The sequence below is a fragment of the Bos taurus genome, chromosome 5 (genome assembly GCF_002263795.3).
Source record: "Bos taurus isolate L1 Dominette 01449 registration number 42190680 breed Hereford chromosome 5, ARS-UCD2.0, whole genome shotgun sequence".
Taxonomy (NCBI): domain Eukaryota; kingdom Metazoa; phylum Chordata; class Mammalia; order Artiodactyla; family Bovidae; genus Bos; species Bos taurus.
Genome location: NC_037332.1, coordinates 10,258,359 through 10,282,047, shown reverse-complemented (window position 1 = coordinate 10,282,047; position 23,689 = coordinate 10,258,359). Strand labels below are relative to the sequence as shown.

Below are 23,689 nucleotides of genomic sequence, written 5' to 3'. Positions count from 1 at the left end.
CGGGCTCCGTGCGCGCCCTTAGCGCTCCAGAGCAGACACTCGCAAACGCAGGTCCGGGGAGCTTTCCCTCCGCTCCCGGCTTGAGAAGACGCTGTCACTCAGGAGGCCCTGTCAGGAACCAGAGGTTAAGGCTGTCTTTGGTAAGGTGATCTCAAAACAAATTTACCAGAGTGCCGCGGGCCAGTGGAACTAAAGAAGCCGAGAAAACACAAGCGCCCGGCGGCTTAATGGAACTTGCTGCGGGGGGGAACAGGGTCCAGGGTTGAGGACCCTTGGGACCTAAGCGCTGAAAAGAGGATCTCAGAGCACCAAAGTTAAAAACCGAGACAAAACTTTGAGACCTCTGTCAGGGGCTAGAGGAGAAAGAGATCAAAAATGGGAAGCAGGCTACAAAGAAGGTAGGAAGCCAATGCGTTCAGAGATGCCTGGGCCCCCCAAATCAGGAGATAACACCCTCGTTCTTTTCCCAGGAGAGACCATGGGAGGGGAAAATGGGAAACTGAGTAAGAGAAAAACAGTTTTTGTATTTTTTTTGAGGGGGGAAATTGAACAGAGAAGTATAAAAAAAAAGTTAAAATTGACTTTTTAAAAAAGATCTTTTCCATTGCTTTTCTTCTCAAGAGAAGAGGGTGGCCTCTTCTCAAAATCAGACCATATTGGCTTTTGCTTCTCATAGAAAAGAATGAAAATACAATCTGTTTTACCCTATTTCTCCAGGGACGTGGATGTCTTCCATGTTCCACCACTGACTCTGCTAGGAAAATATCACAGTAGGCAGAAGATGAGAGGAAAAGTCAGCCCAGCTGGGTCATATAAATAAATGCTCACTAAGATTCTGATGAAGCAGATATAATGGTTTTTAAATTTTTGAGTTATTTTACATTCTGAAGCAAAATAAACACATACTTTTCTTACAATTTAGACTTACGAGCAGGTTTTAATTGCAAAGACCTTTAAGTAATCATCAACTTTTTTTTTTTTTGAGAGCCTATTTTAGTTTGAGCATTATGGCAACAATCCTAGTGTTGACGGACAGACCACACCAGCAAAATGATGCTCAGAGCTTCCTTTTCTAGTAAAAGTTGCCCACCCTAGGAATTCTGCATGATTGAAAATTCTCCGTGTTTCTCTCAGCAGGAGAAATTAAATATACATAGGAAGATAAGTTCATTTCAATTCACTTCTGCCCCTACCTGAGACCTTATCAACTCCTGGATAATGGAAGTTGTTCTTGAAATTTTGCTCATTATATTTGACATAACAATGTGCTGAACAATTTCAAATCACTATTAGTTCCGGGAACCAGGCACACCTAAGTAAACACATTAGTACCTGCCAAAGCTGCTGGAAGAATTTGTGGAGAAGACAGCTGAGGAAGACATCGGCCTCTGCCTAGTTCGAAGACTCCCAGGAGAGATCAAAGGCCTAAGTAAGGACTTTAAGCAGCCTTGAGAGTAGAGAAAGTAGGCAGTCCTTGCAGCATTGTCTTTGTTCCAGCACATGGCATAGGCATTCCATCTCACAGGCTGACTCTGAACTAGGCTTGCAAAAAATTGCTGTTTCAGAATGAAACCTCTAGGAAGGAGGGTCATCTTTTGTAACACTGCTGACTCTAAGGGAGTGGCTGGAGGAGTCTGCTGGAGAAATGCCTTGATAGCTTGGCTCTTTAAGGAAATGCCATGTTATAGCTAATTTACAAATGCATTAGATTTGGAGATGGGATATTCAAAGTTTGAACTAAAATTTTTTAAAATATTTTTTCCAGATAAGGTGTTGTAGGAGCAAAGTTTTGAGATGAATAAAGGGGACAAAATATTACTAAGAGAAAAGCACAGATGGGTAAATTCTAGCTTTGAATTTAAATGTCTTAATAAGGGTGAAGGTCACTATAGCAACCCAAGACTTCTCTACCAATCTCAAGAGGAGTTGGGATCACTGATTTTTAGCATCATACCTCCACCCCCAAATCATATGAAAGAATCTGAAAAAAAAAAAAAAGAGTCCTTTAGACAAAGGGTATTTCCACTATTTTCAGGCTTGAAATTCAATGATCCAGGTGTGATGATTAAAGTTAGTTTAAGAAAGCTAACATTTGATGTTCTACAGATTATTTCTTCGGTAACATACAAGAGAAAATCACTTGTTATTTTATACTTAATAACCTCTGAAATGAGGCTCCAGTTTAAATCTCAAATTGCTTATCTTTACCGAGTCATTAACATCTTGATTTTCTGTTTCCACAGCCCTGTTTGTTTTGGCTTTGGCCTTAGTCGAGATTACCATCATTAATATCAAATAAAAACATTTTAATTGCAAACACACCAAGGATTCACTGGGAAGCCTACCATGTCAGTTGTAGCAGTGGAGGTCACATGAAGTCTTTGGGAAATATTTGCTCTATTTAATGAAGAGACTTTCTATGGGCAAACTTATTCCAAACAATTTCTCAGGTTACTCAACTAAGAAAGATAAAGAGGATTTGGTTTGCAAAGACCAAATAAAATCTATCAGCAAGTAAAGTCCATGAATTGATAAAAAACATTCTGCTGCTGAGCAGCTTATAACACAAATCTTATTATAAATATATGTGCAATTATAAAGTTAAATGAGTTTACCTGCTCGGTTATGATATCTTATTTCAGTTGAGGCATGAATCTGATTTTCTAAAATATAGAGGTGTGTGTATGTGTGCATGTATATATATATATGTATATATTCTATATATATATATATTAGGAAATCACTATTGATTCTCAGAAAAAATCACAGATACATAAAAAGCATGATTAAGAGGTATACATACAATCAAGACATTTTCATTCACATGTATTCAGATTAGATAATTTGCAATGCTTGACCACATACATTTTAATTAAATGACTTCTCTAATTTGGAGTTTACTAGCTAATTACTCTCGAGAAAGAGCTTTTGAAAAAGTTGTCAAATTCAGTCCAATTATCCTACAGACCATAAATGTATCTTCTCCTTTCTCAAGGCTTCTCTTTCATGATACATAAACGATTAAGGGAGGAAGTTGGAAGCCATTGTTGTCGACTGGCTTAAAATCCTGGCTCTCTGCTCCAAAGTATCCTTTTCTCATAATAAGAAATAACAGCAGGACTTCTCTCACAGATCTTTGTAGGATTATATGAGTTAATAGGTAAAGTGTTAGGAATGGCTCATTCATCTGGCTGTTGGTCTCATTGTTATTAATACTATCCCAGCCAGAGCCTGAAAAGTTAGACAACTAAATCTGAAGGAACTGGGACTTTTAGTGGAAGAAAAGCTGCTTGATGGTAAATCTAGTCACTAATGAAACATAAAAACAGCTAACATTTAATGTTTATTTTGTGTCCCATTTTGGTTAAAGACTTCACAGTGAACCTTCACAACCCGAGGAATTATATAATGAGGAAACAGGACAAAGAGGAGCGGCAACGATTCAATCTAGTTATCAGCCCACAGACGTTCAGCAGTTTGCTGAACTCACCCTCCCACCTGCTGCTTTCACACTTTTGAGAGGGATCATATGTCCAGATCAGTTTCCTCTATGTAGCTTTCTACATTTTAAGAGTATTTTAGGAGAAACGAATTATTCACGCGCCCAGAAATTTGCGTAACTGTTACACGCAGGCAGAGGCCTTTTGAAATGCTGAAAGGGCAAGATACTGCTTCTCGCCTGCAGGGGGCGCGGTCTGTGGCGGCATCTGGGACTTGAGTGGTGGGCGTCAGGTCCAGGCTGGGGCATTGGGTAGCAAGGTTGGGCTAGGGGATGCTGGCTTCGATTTGATTTTTCACGTTTTTGAACTGGACAATAGCTGTGGAGAAAAAGAGGAAAGGAAGCAGTTAAGGGAGGAGGGGGAGGGAGTGAAAGTGCCATCTACAGAATGAGAGAGAGAAGTAGCCATTCCAAAGCAATGCCTTGCCCTCCTCCTAGGCTTTGCTTCCCACCGCGATTCTTGGTGGTCGCTTCTTCCTGAGGTTACAGGGTAAACAAACCTGGCACACGTTGTAAAACCCTCACCGTGAGGGGCTCCTGGGGCTTCAGGCCTCTCTGCGGCTTCGCTGTTTAGTCCAGCTAAGAGGTTTCATGTGTGCTGTGGTCTTTTGCCCTCAGCCAGTTAACCCTTACCTCTCTGGAGGCAACCTTCCATCAAAGACGCCTCCCCCACCTCAGGAGACAGATCGTCCCCCTTCTTTTATCTTTCTATTTGGAAAACAAACCCAAACCACAAGAGGCCTAGAGGATATTCCAGTCTTCAAGCCACCAGTCTAGTTCAAGAAAACCAGGCAGGGACCAGAGACCTTGCTTAGAGGCCAGGGCAGTCCTTGGTACACCATATGAATGCTTCCTCAGGAAGGGCGCTGCCTGTAGCGTCAAAGAGGGAAAGTAACTGGGGCAAAATTAGCTGGATTTTTTTTTGGTGTGTGTGGTTATTTCTTGTAAGGATGAGACTTTCTTGGATTGAAGGATTCAGTTGTTAATTTTGATAAAGTAAATCTCACCCAGATCTCCAGGTAAAGGGCTCTGTGTTTTTAGTTAAAGAACTTTCTTTTAGTTAAAGAAGAAACGGGATGTTGATAAAAGGGAAAAGGACGGATTCCTTCCGAATGGTCTTCACTTCTAACCACAAATGTGAGATCTACATGAGACAAAAAAATGAAAAGTTTAATTCAGGCACAGGAAAACAACCCATTTTCCTCCTTTTAAATCGACCCATAGGTCAAATAAATGGGTTTGGGTGGTGTCTAAATTAAAATGTGGTTCACCTTTATTTATGCCCTCTAAACATATTTTTTTTTCAGTTGAATCAAATTAGACCAACTTTTGTTCATATAGAAACTTATCTTTTAATATTACAATACCAGGATCCTCGCACATTTTATATACAATGTCACTCCACATTTAAAATATATTTCTTAGGTTTACATAAAAAATGGAAGTACTAATGTTATTTACAAAAATACATTCAATACCACTAACATTTAGATGCAACGTTCCCACTTTGCTTTAAACAGGAATGAACTTCTTCTGAACATGGCACAAAAGGATCACCGTAATAAAAGTAAATATATTACAAAACCAACCAAACAAAAAGTAAAACCGCTGATCTAAGCCACTCGCGGTTCCCAAGATACAAGCCCAAAGCCGAAAGGCTTTTTCATCCGAGCGTGCACAGCAGTTTCCAAAAAGTTTCTTTGTGAATATGTCTCCTTCCCTATCATAAACTCCTGGGTCTGGCTTCCTAAATATTAAGGTAACGTGATCTAAAGGATTAGGCGAAGCAGGGAGGGTGGGATCTTCCTGCTCCGTGGAGAACGTCCGGACCACTGAGTTACTTCTCCACCACCTCCTCCACGCAGGGGAGTTTGTGTTCCTCCGAGGAAATGCTGTCCACGATGGAAGAGAGGCATCGAAGGCTACTCGAGGCCGATGAATCAATGCTTGTCCCTCCTGGGAGCAGAAAATACACAGACACATAAACATACTTCCCATGGAAGGAAGGCAGCTCTGCTCCCCGCGCCAGGCGCGGTCGCCGAGTTGGGAGCGCCAGCTCGCAGGGCACATCCCGGTTCCCGCTCGGCTCCGAGCATTGTTTTCTGCCCCCAGAGAGCTTCCCAGCCCCCTCCCGGGAGTTTCTCTAGTAGCCCTGTGCCCTTTTACTTTACCTTCCTTGGCAGTTATCACGAGCCCCCTGGAATGATCCGAAACACTTGGCCACTGGGAGCTGCAGGTGCGCAGGAAATCCGCACCCTCAAGCTGGAGGAAAACCGAGGCAGCAGATTAGTCAAGAAACATGGGTTCCGGGGGTGGGTTAGGGGGCCGTTGGTGGGGGTGTCTCCCCTGTTTCCTCAGGCCGGGTACGAATTTCCTGCCTCCTGCAGGCACCCCGTGTTCACGGGTCACCGGGGGTTCATTAGAGAGGCAGCGGGAGGGGAGGGCGAGGAAGGGGACCGGGAACGGAGACCGAGCAGCTGGAAGTTAAGGCCCCGAGGAAGGCACCTAATCAGCCTATCCATTCCCCGCCCGGCGGCAGCATCTGGGCTCACATTTTCTTGCTTGGGTCTGTAGCTGAAGGGGTCCACCCCTAACTCCTGCATTTTGTCCTGCTGATCCAGCCGGTGCAGCAGGTCCTGCAACCGCTCGATGTAGTTAATGGCGCTCCGCAGAATCTCCACCTTGGGCAGCCTCTGGTTGGGGTTGGCCACAGTCCGTCGCTTCAGTGCCTCGAAGGCCTCGTTGATTTTCTTGAGCCGCCGCCTCTCGCGCAGGGTGGCGGCCTTCCGCCGGTCGGTGGGGGCAGATTTTCTCTTGCAGGTCTTGCAAGCCCAGATCAGACATTGGCCGGGACAGTGGGGAGGCTGCAGGCCTGGGGGCGCCAGGACATGTTCCTCTCCGCTGCTGTCGCTCCCGGCTTCTGGGGGCATTTGGTCCTGGCAGGGCGACAGGGTACCATCACTCCCTGGATACAGAGGAGAGCCCTCTGCCACTTCTAAGGGCTGCAGGGTAACATTTTCCCCGTCCAAGTAGAAAAAATAGGAGCCAGTTTCAAAAAGGTCCATCATCATGTTCTCTTCCTTGGCCTCTGACTTGGTCTGAACAGGGTGATGGGCTCAAAAACCCAGAAGGTTCTGGGTGGTTACCCAGATGGCATTTAATTAGTGCGGTGACATAAGTCGCCCCAGCTTTATATATAGTAGCTCCTGAAACTCAATCCAACTTTTAGCTGTCATGGAGCATCAGTCTCTCAATGTGATTACACCCAGTGCTCTCTAGAACATCTAGTTTGAAAGAAAACTGAGAAGTGTCACCTTTAGAATGATGTGACAACCTATATGCAGGACAGGTTAAAACAAAATATATGGACTCCTAAATTTAAACAAAGCATCGAACACTTCAATTTGGGACACTTTAGAGGCTAACCTGCTTACAGGACAAGTTCAAAACAACTGGGGATTAACACTGCACTGTTCCCCTCCCCCAGGCTCATCTGAATTCTAAGTATAGACCCATGATGAAAGATTTCAAAGGCAATAGCCATTGCTCCAAAATAGCTTGTTTAATATTTGCAGAGTGGTTCAGGTCTTTTCTCTCTCCTGCCTCTCAAAAAGATGCTATTCCTGTGATAAAACCATTACAGTCCTTCCAAGGTTATACATGACTTTCAGGCTTCAGCCTCCATAGCAGCAGGTAAATCTCTTTCCTCTCTTTTACTAAGGTTGTATGACAGTTTGGGAGCTGGAAGGGGTGGCTAGAGGGTGCTCAGATTCCTTCCTTGGCTATCTTTTTCTGGAGGGTGGCAACGTAAGATCCGAATTCCATACCCCTCCATGGTGGACCAGTAGTACCTATAAGGTGAGGGGTGGGACTGAGGATGGGGATGCAATGAATGTAATAATGTCTCTTGAATAATAGTTTTAGTGGAAATAAGACTCATAGCTATTTGATATTCCAGGATTCAGTGTGGCACTCTAAGGTTCCTCTGTTAAGGCTCCTATTCTACACTGTGTGCTCACGGCTTTTTTATTCTCTTTCTTGGCACCCTTTGATGCCAGATAAGTTGTTTCTTAGGATTCAGCTGAGAAAGGTAGCAGCGAAGACGCAAACCAAGGAAGAGTGTGTTTACCTGCAGCTTGCCTGTGGTTCAGTGCACATAGGTATGGTGGTTGGGGAGGTATAAGAGAAGGATGAAGTGCAAGGCCCCTAAGTTCCTAAGAAGTCCCTTCAAGTCCTAGCTAAGTTAATTTCTGTTTCTGTGTGCCTAGGCAATACTAGGTTTTGATTTCTCTTAAGATAACAATGGTTGCCTTATGGAATTTTGGGGACAATTCGATTAACTGATCCCATGCGTGTGAAGCATATAACCTTACATTAGCTGCTTGATAAACATTAGTTATCATGGAAAGCATAAGGCTATGTCAAGGCTAAGACCATTTCTTATGAAGGAAGTGAAGCACAGCTGTAGCAGATAATTTTTCCTCCTATTGAAATTGTTTTATTTTGTTATACCCTTTCCTTTTCCCTTCCCTTTCTTTCCCAGAGCTCTGGAAGACTCTTTCCAACTATAAATTGCCTTTGGGATGACAGTCACCTCTGGTTTTGGCCATTAGAGTCAGTGCCTGAAAAACCAGATGGAAACATAATATCTTCTTCTTCTACCCCAAGCAGTGATAATTATAGGCTACGCTCAATATGATTTCATTTTTTAAAATGAATAGGCTGAAAACAATGTCCTTGGACTCAATGGTCAGACAATGTAGAAACTAGTTACATTTTTGAGTTAAGTCGCTTACTCCATAAGATAAATCATTATTTTCTGATCAAGCCATAGACCTGAGATGTTAAGTTTTGCCATTTTGTGCTATTTTTACATTTTTGTTATTGTGCAGCTGTATATTCCTTATGAAGTATGCGAACCATTTTTCAGTTTTTAAAAAAGTAGGAACTATAGGGAATAATAAGAATCTAATACTTTTGTGCAGTTTCTCCTATTTCTGCCAGTCCCCTGGTTGCTAGTATCAGCAGTAGCGACTACAGATTGGAGGCTCCAAGAATTCATGGAATAGTCTTGAATATATTATGGAAAATTACCCTGTGCTCTTAACTTCACTCTGTGCTGCATCTTCTAACGAGAAGGCAATTTGAAAAGTCATTTTAAGCAGTAAAATTATATAGCATTATTGCTAAGATTATTAAGAAAATGATATCTGAAATTCATTTATTCAACATTTTTGAGTTACTGAGTGCCAGATAGTGTCTTGGGTGCCAAGAATAAAGCAGTGAAAAATGATCCCTTTTCTTATGGAGATGGAATCTAGAAGGGTGAGTGAGATTGACTAAGCAATTAAAAAAATGGGAGAAATAGCACTTGAATTGGGGTATCAAAGGCCTACATCACAATTACTTTGGGCCTCTGAGAACTTAGTCAACCCTAATATCTCAAATTCTCAGTTTTTCACCCATAAAGTACATAATGACAAAGATACCATATTCTCAAAGGTCATGATAAAGTTTTTAAAAATGCAAAGTCACTTCAAAAATGTTGCATACCCAAAAAGAAAAGTATTTTAATTACTGCAATTAGGTTTACAGAAAAAATGAAGTTAGAAAAATATTGCTTCTCAGAATGTTGTTGCTTGGATGATAGAAGTAACGTGTAAGGTGATAACGATTCTCAGACTCACCTCTGATTTTAAGACGTTTCGGGCAGATCTGAGACAGTTTATGCATCATGAACCTGCTAAAGAATATGGAAGTGCACTTTCTCCTTTATTTTTCCCTTATTTAAATATCACCACTGGAGAAACAATGAGTTCAAAACATAGAGAAGATTCTAGAAAGAAGAGGAAAAAGCTTTGGGGTGCCAATCAAGAGCAAACTTCCCAGACAGGGGTGGCATTTCTTTGTGTGAATTCAGCTATCACTACTGAATTGTCATTTCTTATTAAATTACAAAACCCCTTTAACAACATTCTCTAGAATTCAGGCCAATAATATTAGTCTTCTTATTCACCTTGTTCAAACAGATTTTTCCCTTTTTTGTTGTTTTGAGGGCTGAGGTAGGGATGGGAAGAGAGAAAAAAGGAAATGCCAACTTGGGAAATAACCATTTTTTATTAGATTAGGTAATGGGAAAATACACAGTGATTCCAAACAACTAACTAGTGAACTCTTGGAACTCAAACTGTTTACAGAATGTGAGATGCCTGTAATTGCAATTACATTATTTCTCAGTACAACATGGGAGACACAGATCTCAACAAGTGGTCAAAACGGGTTTATCCTCCAAGCTTTAGATAGTTCAAGTGCATTTTTTAATTATGAAAAAAGTAACTAATAAGAGAATAATAAAATTAAATATCAATAAGTCACTTCAGGGGCCTAGAGTTCATAACGAAATGTGAAAGTAAGTTAGTGATAGAATTGAGAGTTTTCAAATAGTTTTCAAATTATTCTTACTTCATGCTTAGTTATTTGTAAATGTATTTTCTTCCCATCATCTCCACAAAATCTTGAATATGTCCAGCTTTTCCTCTCTGTGAAAAAGTGTAGGAGGAAAAGGATTATAGTTAGTCCAGCCAACAGTGGGTTTCCACTGTGAGCTTTTGGGAAGGTGTTGTATCTGGTGGCAAAGCAGTCTTGGATAAGTCAGAAACTAAGTTCTAGCTATTCATAATTATACATTCCAGGCTTATTTTAAAAGACATCAAATGGCATATATAATACATACATCATAGATTTGTTGTTAGCATAAAATGGAAAAATATATGTTGAATCCATATTATGGAGTGGGCACTCAAAAATGTTAATTTCCTTGCTTCCCAATTCATACGGCTTCTGATTGAAATAGCCAAAGGGAATTAATTGAAGTATGCAGATCTGTTAAGACAGATGTTTAGGATAAATTTAGGGATTTATTTGTGTTAATTGTGTTACAGAAGTGAAAATATTAACACTAGTATTAGTTGCTCAGTTGTCTCCAACTCTTGGTGACCCCATGGACTGTAGCCAGCCAGGCTCCTCCGTCCATGGGGTTCTCCAGGCAAGAATACTGGAGTGGGTTGCTGTTTCCTTCACCAGGGAATCTTCTTGACCCAGGGATCCAACCCAGGTCTCCTGTATTGCTGGCAGATACTTTACCGTCTGAGCCACCAGGGAATATTAGCACTAGGGACTCCAGTAATTGTTTCGTGTGTTTATGCCCTCAGCAAATTTCTGTTTACTCTAATTTAAAAAAAAATTACACAAGTGACTAGGAAATTGGAGGAAGAGAATGTGGTTTCTTATGAGTGTGTAACAATGAACAATCTGTCACGAATGGATGGAATGGTCTGGGAAGTTCCTAAGATGTTGGGTTGGGATTTCTAGGGAGCAGATTTGAAGATTTTTAACAGACCTGACGATTAGGGTAGTGGTGACCATAGGAGGAAGTTCAGGGAAGAAGTAGACACAGCATCAGTCAGGAACTGATGAAGAGGTTTTCGTGGGCTATACCTAGGGAATTTGGCTAGATTGTTGCATTTGTTGCTCAGTGACTAAACCCTGTTAGACTCGTGGCGACCCCCTGGCCTATGACACACCAGGCTCCCCTGTCTGTCACTGTCTCCCCTACTTTGCTCAAACTCATGTCCGTTGAGTCAGTGAAACCGGGTTCAAAAAAGCAGATTCTGTCATAGCTGAAAAAGCAGAACTGAGGGCCAGATAGAAAATAGTTATACTTTTTCAGCAGCGGAAAGAAAGAGGAGGAAAGGGAATAAAAGAAAGAGGGGCTGGAGGAGGAGGAGCAGGAGAGGAAGAAAATGAACGGCATGAAGTCCAGCCTGTGGGGAGAAGAAGGGTCAGCTAGCAAGGCCAGGGAGTGGCCCTAAAGAATAGAAGGTGAAGGAAGGGCCGCTGACTGAAAGGGAAAATTCAGAAGAGGCAGATTAATGCTCTCAATTTGTGGCTGCTAAATGAGTAACATGAGCCCGGGCACCTGTAATTTACCTAATCTTCAGACAGTTTGTGCCCAGAGATTCCCAAACACCATGGTAAATATAGCTTGCGTTTAGACTGACAGAATGTTCGAGTTACTGCTGAGGACAAGGGGAGGGACCCAACCACGCAGAGGAGAAGGGAAGCTTTTTTTTTTTTTAATTCAATAAGGATTTTATTTGTAGTTATAAACTTTTTTTTTTTTTGAATTGGAGGAAAATTGCTTTACAGTGTGTTGGTTTCTGCTGTACAACAATGTGAATTAGCTGTATGGACATTCCCTCTCTGGTCAGCCTCTCTCCCCGTCCCTATCTCACTCATCTAAGTCATCACAGAGCACCAGGCTGGGCTCCCTGTGTTACAGACAACTTCTCAGAGCTGACTGCTCCACACATGACAGTGTGTCTGTGTTGACGCCACTTTCTCCATTTGTCCCAGAGGCAAATCCCCTGCAATCTCCAGATAGTGGCGGTGAGAAGCTGGGCAGAGAAAGCTGGGCTGGGCAGCGGCCTTTTTCAAGCAGCTCTGAAGAAGTGTGTCTAAGACAAACAGAGACGAACCAGAGAGGCTGCTCTTCAGATGTTTCAAGAAATTTATTTTTTTACTCTTTGCTCTCAACCCCCATATAACCTGTGTTCAGTTCATGCGCTAGATACAGAGGGCTACTGAAGGAAGCTGCAGCTCATTTATTTTCTAGGCACAACATCTAGGGAAAGAGACAATAAATAGGAGTGTTTCTCCTCTACCCCAGAAACACTCATTCCTTGGTGCTTAGAAAATGAAATTCCCTTTAAAATTCTGCGCACTCCCTGTCTTCACTCAGATTGAGGGATTTTAGAGCAACATTTGTGAAACATTACAATGTTTCTAGGTTAAGTGTTCCTACCCTGTGGGTTGCCAACTGGGGAAGGTTTGCTTAGGACAAGTACACTGAAGGTCCTGCTTTCGGGACTAAGCTTGGGAAATCCCCAGGCAAATCAGAACAAGCTGTAAGCATCTATCCAGGATAGATGGATAGAATCTATTCATAGATATGAGCAATGGACAGAGTACAGGATGTATAGGCTTTTTTCTTTAAAGAGAATTATAGTGATTACAAGTATGGGATTTGATGTTAGACATAAGTTCTAGACTCAGCTCTGCCACTTGCTAATATTTGACCTTGGGCAAGTAATTTTAACTTAAGTCTCAGCTAGTCCATAAGATAGAAATAATATTACCTTATAAGGTGGTTTTAATGATTAAAACAATGTTAATAAGCACCTAATATACAGTATCCAGCACACAGGAAACAATACAAACTGGTATTATTTCAATTGATAGAAGAAAAGAAAAATCACCCATCAACCTCTTGCCTCAATAAATCATACTTTGTTTTTTTTGTCCTACATATGACCAAAAATTTTATATTATGTAATATTATATAATGTAAATTTTATATTAAATAATTTTAAGAATATAAATATAATATCATGTATTTATGGTCTTTTTCACTTAAATGTAATAGTTTATGTAATCATAAACTTTATTCATGATGCTCCATAGTAACTGTTTAAAATGTCTAAGATATATGGAATGGCCTTTCAATGTTGTTTACATCTTTTAAAAACTAAATGATTGTGATCTTCAGATGATCCAAATTATAGTAGGGTCTGGTGTTACCAGCTTGCTAAGCTAAACAGATGTCTCTAGTATAGAATGGTTAGCCAAGTATTTTGTTACTGCCCTCCAACTGGCTGGTTATGACATATTGTCCAAAATAGTTGGTGCTTTAAAGCCTATGTCAGAGCCTACTGTGACAAATAGTCACCACTGTACAAACACATTTATCCCATAAAGTTTCTCTACCGGTTTGGAAAAAAACAGTTGTTTAATCAGACGTACACACACATTTCACACTTTTTCAGAACTTCAGACATTTCACCTTGAGATAAATACATGTTAGCTTTTAGGATGGTAAGTGGCAGAGGCGTGCCAAAAGTGGTAAAATGTTTAAATTGTATATATCCTGGTGCTTTTTAAGTACAGGAATTATTTCAGTGTGTTGCTAGTCACATAAAAATTAATCATGTTAAGTTTTGTCTTCTCTAATTTCAAGATCTGGGCTAGGTGTTGTGATTGGAAAAGCCATGCTATATAATTTCACAATGTAAGCACAATCTTTTTATTAAGTATTTTTTTTTCTAAGTATAAACTATATGAGATTAGAAGCTGTTTGACACTGTAATATTCCAGGATTTGTACTTTTAGAGTATAGCATGAAGAGTAGCTATATATAATTTATTTTGTAAAGTTGTAGCCATTAGTCAATTTTGAAAAAAAAAAAAAGTGGCAATTCCTGTGTTGAAGCACTTTAGATAAATGATTTCATTATATATCACAATGTTTTGGGCTTCCCAGATAGCTAGGTTGGTAAAGAATCCACCTGCAATTCAGGAGACCCCAGTTTGATTCCTGGGTTGGAAATATGCCCTGGAGAAGGGATAGGCTACCCACTCCAGTATTCTTGGGCTTCACTTGTGTGGCTCAGCTGGTAAAGAATCCGCCCGCAATGCGGGAGACCTGAGTTCGATCCCTGGATTGGGAAAATTCCCTGGAGAAGGGAAAGGCTACCCACTCCAGTATTCTGGCCTGGAGAATTCCATGGACTGTATGTATAGTCCATGAGGTCGCAAAGAGTCAGAGACAACCGAGTGACTTTCACTTCATTTCACAATGTTTTGCCAATATGATTTATCTCCATTTTAAAAAGGGAATAAAACAATGAGAAATTAATCGACTCTCCCCAAATCACATGCTTATTAACTAAATTCTGGCTCTTAGAGCATCTCTTACAGTTCATAAATTGATTTATATAATCAAAAAGAAGTCCTTATTCTGAGTCTCCTTACAGTGCCCAATAGAAGAGTAGTCTGCAATGGAAAAGTCTTAAGGGCAAGTTAACTTAGGGGACCTTTCAGTGTTTATCTGGCCACGCGTAGGATAACTTCCGTTTTTCTAGTGACCAAAAGAGGTACTGTTGATAGCTGTTGGCTGAGATTTGGACCTGTGTTGACCCATTGGGAAATAATGATGCAATGGTATTTTCCATGTACAGTGCCATCCTGTCCCAGAGGTCATGAAATTGCTTCTCAAATTCAAATGCTTGAAACCCATGGTCTATTGTTACTTTAAAATACACAGTAAGAAGGAAAGAGAAAGACAGTGTAGTTTAGCACACTTACGACAGGGTAAAGGTGGAGTGGAGAGACCTTACTATCCAAGTCTTGAGTTACACAATGCATATGTGCGTGTATGCGAAGTCGCTTCAGTCATGTCTGATTCCTTGCAACCCCACCAGACTCCTCTGTCCATGGGATTTCCCAGGCAATAATACTGGAGTGGGTTGCCATGCCCTCCTCCAGGGGATCTGCTCCACCCGGAGATTGAACCCACATCTCTTCCGTCTGCATTGGCAGGTGGGTTCTTTACCACTAGGGACCTGGGAAGCCTACACAATGCATTTATGTCCTGTATTTCTTCCTTCCCCTTCAGTCTGCCCAGGAGACCAGTACAAGGACCAGAACTGAGGATGAGCAAGGAATCTCACCAGACAGAAGGTGTCTGAATAAATACACGGATGCTCTGTATACCTAGTCAAAACTACAGCTCACCTATAGGGAGCTGTATCTACTATATCTACGGGGTGGCTAGCAGATTATGTGGACCAAACTGGACTTCACCAATAAGTAGTCATTTTAAGACTTCTTGAAATGGGGTTTCTCAGGTATATTTGGTTGTTTGATGCTTAATTGGCCCTCCAGCCCTTTCTGTGTTGACAAGCATAGGGTGAACTCACTTTGTCTGTAACCTGTTTTCCCAATCATTTGCTTTTATATATAGTTTCATCTACTCTCTTATACTCTATAGTAGGATTGAATATTCTTAAGTAACAGCAAGTATATATTATAGCTCCTTTCAGAATAGTTCTTTACATGTTTTCAAATATTAATAGAATTGCTGTTGCTTGATATTTTCTAGTATCTTGACTAATTTCTTTGAATTCTTTAACATAAATCTCTCTTTATAAAAGTTTCATAATCTCTAATTTCTATTTGCCATGTACCATCTCTTGTTTTTTGCTTCTTTTTGAAAGTTGTTAAAAAAAAAAAATAGTTTGGGCTTGAAAGGTTCTTTTAAAAAAAAAAATGGTGGGTATGTTTTGTTCCAAGAATTACCACATCAGCTGAGTGTAGAATTTCTTTCTAAATTTGTTTTCAAGAAAACAGACGATCATATGCTTTTGGAGCTCAACAAGGTAAGGTGCCTACATAGCCCTTAAGAAAGCATTCTTTTTCTCAAAACACAGACTAATGTGAATTGTGACAAGCATGACTCTTATGATGGATATTTGGTGAAGTATGATTTTCTTTTCATACAAACCAGGTCTCTATTAACATGGTTTCCTCAAGTCCACTTCTCACTTTCAAATCCTCTAGGAATTGACACCAACTGCCCATTTTGACACTCGCTCATTAATTTCCTTTCAATAGGATGATTCTCTCAGCTGTTGTGGCAATTTACGGTTTTACAGACTTTTCTGGTACGGCTCTTTGTTGACTATCCTTTCTGTGTTCAGGAGACGGTACACCACCAGAGGCCTGCAAGTGTGTCACAGAGTCATTAGTGTAGTTTACCATTTGTTTCATTTCCACTCTCCCCAAGGGAGACTTCAGCGGAGCCCTTAAAAAGTCAAAAGAACAGAATCAATTAGTTCTCTCCAGCAAGACTGAATGGGCTTGATATCAGGTAGATCCATGCCAGTGCTTTCTTCCCTAACTTGCACTGTTCCACACACTCAACCTGACTGGGTCCAGTAGATCTCTAGTTCACAGATTTTTTTTTCCCCAGTTGGGAGGTGTGTGTGCACACATTGTGTGAGGGAGGTCACTTCCCTGCCATGACTGGAAGCACTCACAGAACCCAGGGGACAGAGAATGACTTTTGTAGCCCCTTGTGAAATATGAACGACCTTGCTCATTTCTATTCGTGATTGGGAAACCCCCAGAACTTTGAGGATTAAAGAGCATAAAAATGAATAACAGAAGGAATGGCTGTAGAAGAGTACAGTATTTGTTTTGCAATAAAATTAAGTGGGACTGACTGTATGACTTTTCCGTGGCGCAGGTTCTTTTTCTGTGTGTCCAGTTTTGTTTTGGGTTAGTGAGAAACAGCACGTCACCAAGAAAGAATGCAGGAACCGCGGGCTACTTTACACTTTACCAATCTGTTGTGCTGTTCCTGGAAATGTTTGTATTTGATGTTTTCCAGAAGGTAGCAAATTTGTGTGTGTGTGGCTGCTATGCTTAAAGATAAGTGTAATGTGATATTTGACTGTTTTATTTTACCTTTGTATTCAACTCAGTGAACATGGTTTAATCCTTCAGAATTTGTTTCATCTTACGATATAATAAAACTAAGAACATATGCCGCTTTAACTAAGTAATTTCAAGCTATTCATTTGTTAATGTTCCCTACATGATTCTACAACAGCTAGACTTCTTATGTTTCAAACTTTATTTTTACTTCTTGGAGTGTTTGGTATTTTATATAGCTTTCTAAAGCTCCCATAGCAGAATTTTTTCTTTAATCTTATTCATTTCAATTCACTAAAAAGCTTATTTTTTTTTTTCTGACTTTGAAGAAAATCCCAGTCTTCTCTATGGAATAAGTTATCTTTTGAAGATTAAAGTGATGATTAAAATCAGCTTTAGGACATATGATAATACTATAATACTATTTTTGGCAGTGGTGTGTTACTTAAAATGTTTTATAAATGCATTATCTTAGCAATAACTTCAACCACAGGAAAAAATGAAGCACGATCTTATAAGATTAGTGTGAGATTTCCTGAGGGTGCAGTAATTTAGCTCTACTTTCAGAAGTGGGCAGCAAGACTTTTCTGGGGCTCTGGGGTTTTTAATAGTCTATCTAGAATAAAGACAAATAATGGAGCCAGAGGAGAGGAGAGGGGGAGAGGAAGGAGAGAGGAGAGAGGGAAAGGAAAAGCTAGAAGGGGAAATGTAGGGTTATAAAATCATTCTGAGTTCAGAATTGACCACTTGGCTTCTATCAGAATCTATTCTTTTTATAAAACAACTCACAACGTTTTGAAAATCAAAGGCCTTAGCCTAAATCACGTCTTTTTAATAGTATGCTTCCTTGGTAATAGAATCTGGTGAAAAAGCACAGAATCACAGTAAGCTTGGGAGCACTTGATTTTGTCTAGTATGTTCCTATTTCAAAGTTTATGACTGTAAGAAAATACTCACAAGGGATTATTTATGGAGTGTGGATCATCAGGCGATTTCTATTTTTCTCAACTGCCTCTTTTCCTATGTCTCATATTGATTACAGCATTTGCTCCTGTGGTTATTCATAACCAAGCTCTTATCACATTGCCCTCTAGTGCTTATTTGCTCATGTAGTCCACCCTGGAGAGCAGGAACTATGTAATCATCAGTGCTTAGAAGACTACTTGGTGGAAAGCAGGGACTGTGTAAGATCTGCTGAGTGAGAACTGTCAAAACCCTCATCGTCTTCCCTGAGATGAAGTAGCATCTTTCCTTATCAGATACTTATTCTTTTATTTCTATTTCTGTTTGTGATTTGGTGCTTTGCCCAAAACACTGTGCATCCAGATCAGTGAAAGATACAATGCTCATCTTATTTTAGTAGAACTTCCTGGAAACTTTATGGGATAATAGGCACTCTGCTTAAAAAAAAAAAAAATTATATAGCAAGCTTTATTTTTGGAGCTGAAATTGCTAAGCCTTGGATACTAAATCTAAGTAATTAATTGCTTAGTCTGGCTGTCACAACACAATTAGAGTACATCAATTTGTGTTCAGGCACTCGTGCTATGTTGGTGGGTTGCTTGTTCCTAGTAACCCAGCTCCTGAGTACCTGGTCATCCTCGTTGTTCCTGGCTTCCATGTCATGAGAGTCTGCCAGCTGACCCTGAGAGTGAAGGCCTTGGGACATATGGTATGTTAGTGTTGGCCATTCTTCTGGACACTCTCCAGTTGCCACCATTTCACTTCCTGAACTTTACTTGTTCAGAGTTGACTGGGTTCCTGAGGTAGAATAGTACAGAACCCAGCACTGGAACCAGTAATCCTTAACCCCCTCTTTGTACCCTTCAACTTCCTTCTTAATAAAGTCTTAGCTTTATAATAATAAAAATATTCTAATTTACCTTGAAATAACTTAATTTTGTACAACATTTTTTAGTCTAATATTAATACTTATTTTTAAAAAGTGGTATCTTAAATGTTTCATATCATGTAACCCATGTAAGGTGGCTCAAGACAGTAAAGAATCTGCCTGCAATTCAGGAGATCTGAGTTTGATCCCTGGGTCAGGAAGATCCTCTGGATAAAGGAATGGCAATCCACTCCCATATTCTTGCCTGCAGAATTCCATGGACAGAGGAGCCTGGAGTTGGACGCGACTGACTAACACTTTGTCTTTCACTTTCTTTTCAATACATTTATGACAACTTTGAAATGATCACAGTAGTCTGTCTAAGGTGCTGTTGAAATAATCAGGCCTCAATAAACTTCTTAGAACAGAACATGTAATAGTGGAACACATAGTAGAGCAGACCTCTCCTTTCATGTGACTTAATTAAGATCTTTTGATGAACTCACTTATTAAATATTTTTTTGTAAATTACATGTAATTCAGGCCTAAACTCTGAGAGTGAAATGGTCGTACTTCTAGCCAATGCCATTAACTCCCCAATTGTCTTATTAAATAGCTTCATGAAAACATATTTATTTATGGTTGAGCTGGGTCTTCATTTTTGCTCGTGGGCTTTCTCTAGTTGCTGTAACTGGGCGGTTACTCTGTTCTGGTTCCCAGACTTCTCACTGCAGTGGCTTCTCTTGTTGCAGAGCACAGGCTCTAGAGCATTTGGGCTTCAATAGTCGTGGCTTGTCGGCTCTAGCACGGGGCTCAGCAGCTGCAGGGCACAGGCATAGTTGCTGTGAGGCGTGTGGAATCTTCCCAGTCCAGGGATCAACCCCGCGTCTCCTCCATTGGCAGGCAGGTTCTCTACCACTGAGCCATCAGGGAAGCCCTAAAGTTCACCGTTTTAAAATGTGTCGGTCAGCGGTTTATAGTATTTTCACAAAGTTGTACAATCATCACCACTATTTCCATCATCCCAAGAAGAACCCTTGTTCCCATGAGCACTCACATCCCACTTCCCACTCCGTTCCTGGCAACCACTAATGAACTTTCTATGGATATGCCTATTTTGGATATTTAGTTTAAGTGGAATCATTGCAATATGTCTGGCTTCTTTAGAAACCATGGGTGAAATGGCACTTCACTTACCTTCTCTGAACAAGGTTTTAAGATTTTCACGTCCTCCAGGCAGCATGCAGCCTGAACAATAAGATGCCTGCCTGAGTTGTTTTCCAGGAACTTGGAGTCAGCTGCACGTAGTTAAGGCTGAGCCAAGAGTCAGCTGTGTCTAGTTCGAGCTGCGCGCCTTAGGGCTAGAAAGGACCCCTGACCGCTGGTCTGGGCATGCGTAGGCATGCGCACTTGTGACCTTTAAAATGTGCAGAGGCCTGAAGCTTAGTTATGCCAGTGCTGTACAAAGATTGTCTTGGCTTCTCCGAGATGATTTGACACCTATTTGCCCATCTCCTTGCTTTGGTGCAAACCTCAGCATCTCACCGTTTTGGCTTGCTGCGAGTTGGGTAAAACAAACCGGTAAGTAACACCTTCACTTAGTGTAAAGTTTTCAAGGTTGATGTTTGAATAAGTACTCCATTCCTTTTTGTGGCTGAATAATATTCCATTGTATGTATGTACCACATTTATTTATCTGTTTTTTTTTTTTTTTTTTGCTATTATGAATAATGTTGCAGTAGAAACTTAAATGTGTGATTGTTTGTGTGGAGCCACATTTAGTTTGTTTGAACTGGTACCATAAGAAAGCCTCCAGGATGTGGTTAGTTGATAAATCTTTTAAGTCTCTGTGGTTCCTCCGCTACAGCTTTATATCTTTTCCAGATTTTTTAAAGAATTGATTCATTGGTCCTGTATGGTTTTCCAAACTCTGAATTTTGTTGATTGCATTTTTGGGCATAATTTAACATGTTTTTCTAATGTCTATAATTTCATCAATTGGTAGCTGGATGTAGATGCTTGATTGGATTCAGACTCGATGGGAGGAGAGAGGGCTGGCAAGATCACATTGTACTTTTTTTTTTTATTCTACAAACGTGTCTCTCTCACTTTTTTTTTTTTTTACTATTAGCAGCCATTCATGATATTTGCCTAGATACATTACGGAATGAGAGGTTGTGATGGTCTGTTATTTATTTATTAGCTAGAATATGGTATAAAGAAAAAAAATCTGCCCTCAAATATTTTGTTTTAAAAGTGATTTTTATTTTACTTTCTGATATTTCATTATTAGTGTAAAGAAATGCAACAGATTTCTCTGTGTTAATCTTATATCCTGCTACTTTGCTGTATTTATCACTTCTAGTAGTTTTTGCGTGAAGTCTTACAGAGTTTCCTATTTAAAGTATTGTGTTACCTGCATATAATGACAATTTTACATCTTCCCTTTCAATTTGGATACCTCTTATTTCTGGCATCACTGACTCCATGGACATGAGTTTGAGTAAACTCCAGAAATTGGTGATGGACAGGGAGGCCTGGTGTGCTGCGATTTATGGGGTCGCAAAGAGTTGGACACGACTGAGCGACTGAACTGAATTGAGCTATTTCCTCTTGGATACCTTTTATTTTGTTTCAGGGACATACTTGTTAGAATTCTTATAAATTTTGGAGAAAATGTAAATGTTTCGCATTTGGTTAATATGACCCACTTGGCATTAAAAGTTGGTGTTTATCCTGAAAAGGTGAAATTGTTTATGATTTTTTAAAGAAAATTAAGACCAAAGGAAATAAGGCATGGAACATACTAAGATTTATTCACTCCAACATCCATCTTGGTTTATCACGAGGGGGTTAAATTTGACATGATTGCATTTTTTCCCCCCCTGGCAGCCAATTTCCCTGCATCATTTCTGAATAGCAACATATCTTTTCTTCCTTGGTGGGCGATACTTTCTGATATATTAAAATCTTATGTGGCCTGTATTTGAAAACTTGTCTGTTTTATTAGGTATTGCTTCTTATATTAGTTACACACTTCAACTTTATTTTTATAATAAAATATTTTAACATATGAAAGGAAAGTTTTCTCATCACTCGTAATCACATAAAAGTTTCTCATTTATTTTTCCAGATGTTTTCATAATGTGAACTTAAGATGTTTTCATAAATATAAAATAATCTAACACTATTAAAGATTTTTAAGTTACCATATTAAACTTATGAAGTAATTTGAAAATAACCTTGTTTTTTATAATAGGCTTCCCTTACTGAAAAATCTGATCATGTCTTAGGTTTCTCTGTTCTATAGTTTTCTTCAGAAGTACCCTCTGAGGTTAGCCTCTTGGTACTTTATATTTTGGGTGTTATCAGTAAACTAATTTTTCCCATTATTTCTTATCATTCATTAATTGGTTATCATTTTGGAATATTTATTTTGTGGTCACTTGTATTCGAGAACCTTTATTAAAGCCTTTCAGTCTGCTTATTTGTATTTCCTAGGTATGCAATATTTTTGAATCAAATAATGACAATTTTGACTTGTTATTTTTATTTTTCTTATTGCTTTGGTTAGATAAGCAGGATGTATTTTTGGTACCTGATTTTGATAAAATCTTTGTCTCTCAAATCTTTAGTGCCTTAGTTATTTAAAGCCTGTATGTATTTTTCATGCAATTCCCATTTATTTAGTACTGTTAAGCCACACTAAGGAGTGATCTAGAAATACATGTGTTTGTGTATCTCTGTCTATCTGTCTTCAGAAAGTGAGGGGTTATTGAAGCCAGCCTGAGTCTGTCTACTTTGTGTCTGCCCCCGAGGAAGGGCGATGCTTCTAAGCCTGGCTGGCCAGTAGGACCCTGACTCCTCGTGACCCGCTTCCCTTCCTCCAGCTTTCCTGGATCTGAGCGGTGCCAGCTCCTGGCTTCTCTTCAGCCTTGCCCCACCTGCCCGCTGTGATGCGATGCCTCCTCCTGGCCCACCCGCGTGTGTCCTGCCTGCCGGACTCACCACCTGCTGTTGCTTACTGTCCTCTCTGGCCCTGGTGGCTGCCTCCGTGTGTGTACAGATTGGCAGCCGAGGCCAGACCCGCCTCTACATCTCAGCACCTGTCTCACCTCGTGGGATATTTGGTTCCAAGTTTCTTTTGAAACTGTGCCTCCCTGCTTTTATAGTCTAATTAGTTTTGATGGAGTCTTTGAGGGGGGGGAAAAAAACATGTTAAACCCCTACCTTTCTCCTTATGGAGTAAATATAATGTAATTAAAAAAATGTTTTGAGTACTTTGGCTGTAATATTTCAGTGGCTGTTGAAATATGTTGAATTTCTATAAGTGATCCCCAAGTTTTATGTTTTGAAGGCTTACATGCTTTTAGGAAGTGAGATGTGTGTTGGTATGCACACAATATAAGGATATTGGCCATTAACTCTGTTTACAAACTGCTGTGTACGGGGAAATCATGTTTGCTGAAGTGTCTATAAGACAAAAAGTACTATTGAACTAGTTTTTAGTATGTCGTCCGATTGTACAGAATTCCTTTTTGTACTTTCAGTTGTTCAAAGGATTTTTGTCTGCATACTGTTAAGATCTTAGTTTCATTCTGGGTAACTGGTGATCCTGAATAAATGACAAATTACTGTCTGCTCAGTGTCCCTGCTCCCCTACTTTCATTTATCTTTGACCCAGTAGTGCTTGTTTGCTCCTTGAGAAGATATTTTAGCAAGTGGAGATTGGTAAGAAAATACACTGCTGCGTAGGCCACATTATTTTACTTCTTCTAAGGGAAACTTTCCAATTGCACGTATTAGTTCAGGTACATCTCATGCAGAAGATGATGTTATACAAAATGCAATGAGGTTCAAATTGTGAGAAAAAGTTTGTCAGCTGCTTGTGAATAAGGACTATCTAGTAAGAGGGGGAACGTGAGTGGAGGATAAGATCTGTTGAGAATACCGGAGCTAAAGCAGGGTATTGATAACGTGTAGGGTGTGTTAAGGCAGGAAGTATCATAGTTTGGCTTAGGTCTGGAA

At 40.0% G+C, this 23,689-nt stretch overlaps 1 protein-coding gene and 1 long non-coding RNA gene across 3 annotated transcripts; one reads left to right on the top strand and one right to left on the bottom strand.

Moving 5' to 3' along the window:
- Positions 1–4,831: 4,831 nt before the first annotated feature.
- MYF6 (myogenic factor 6) lies at positions 4,832–6,649 on the bottom strand. Its single transcript, NM_181811.2, has 3 exons — positions 6,052–6,649; positions 5,671–5,761; positions 4,832–5,455 (listed from the first exon to the last, which is right to left on the bottom strand). The coding sequence occupies exons 1-3, from the start codon at positions 6,568–6,570 to the stop codon at positions 5,337–5,339; spliced, it is 729 nt and encodes a 242-aa protein (NP_861527.1). The 5' UTR covers positions 6,571–6,649; the 3' UTR covers positions 4,832–5,336.
- Positions 6,650–7,054: 405 nt separating this feature from the next.
- LOC132345237 (uncharacterized) lies at positions 7,055–23,300 on the top strand. Of its 2 annotated transcripts, XR_009494443.1 has the most exons (3): positions 7,055–7,192; positions 15,011–15,242; positions 22,552–23,300. It is a non-coding gene; the product is annotated as an uncharacterized lncRNA (long non-coding RNA). The 2 variants fall into 2 exon arrangements; XR_009494442.1 differs by lacking the exon at positions 22,552–23,300 and having other exon boundaries at positions 15,011–17,443.
- Positions 23,301–23,689: the final 389 nt, after the last annotated feature.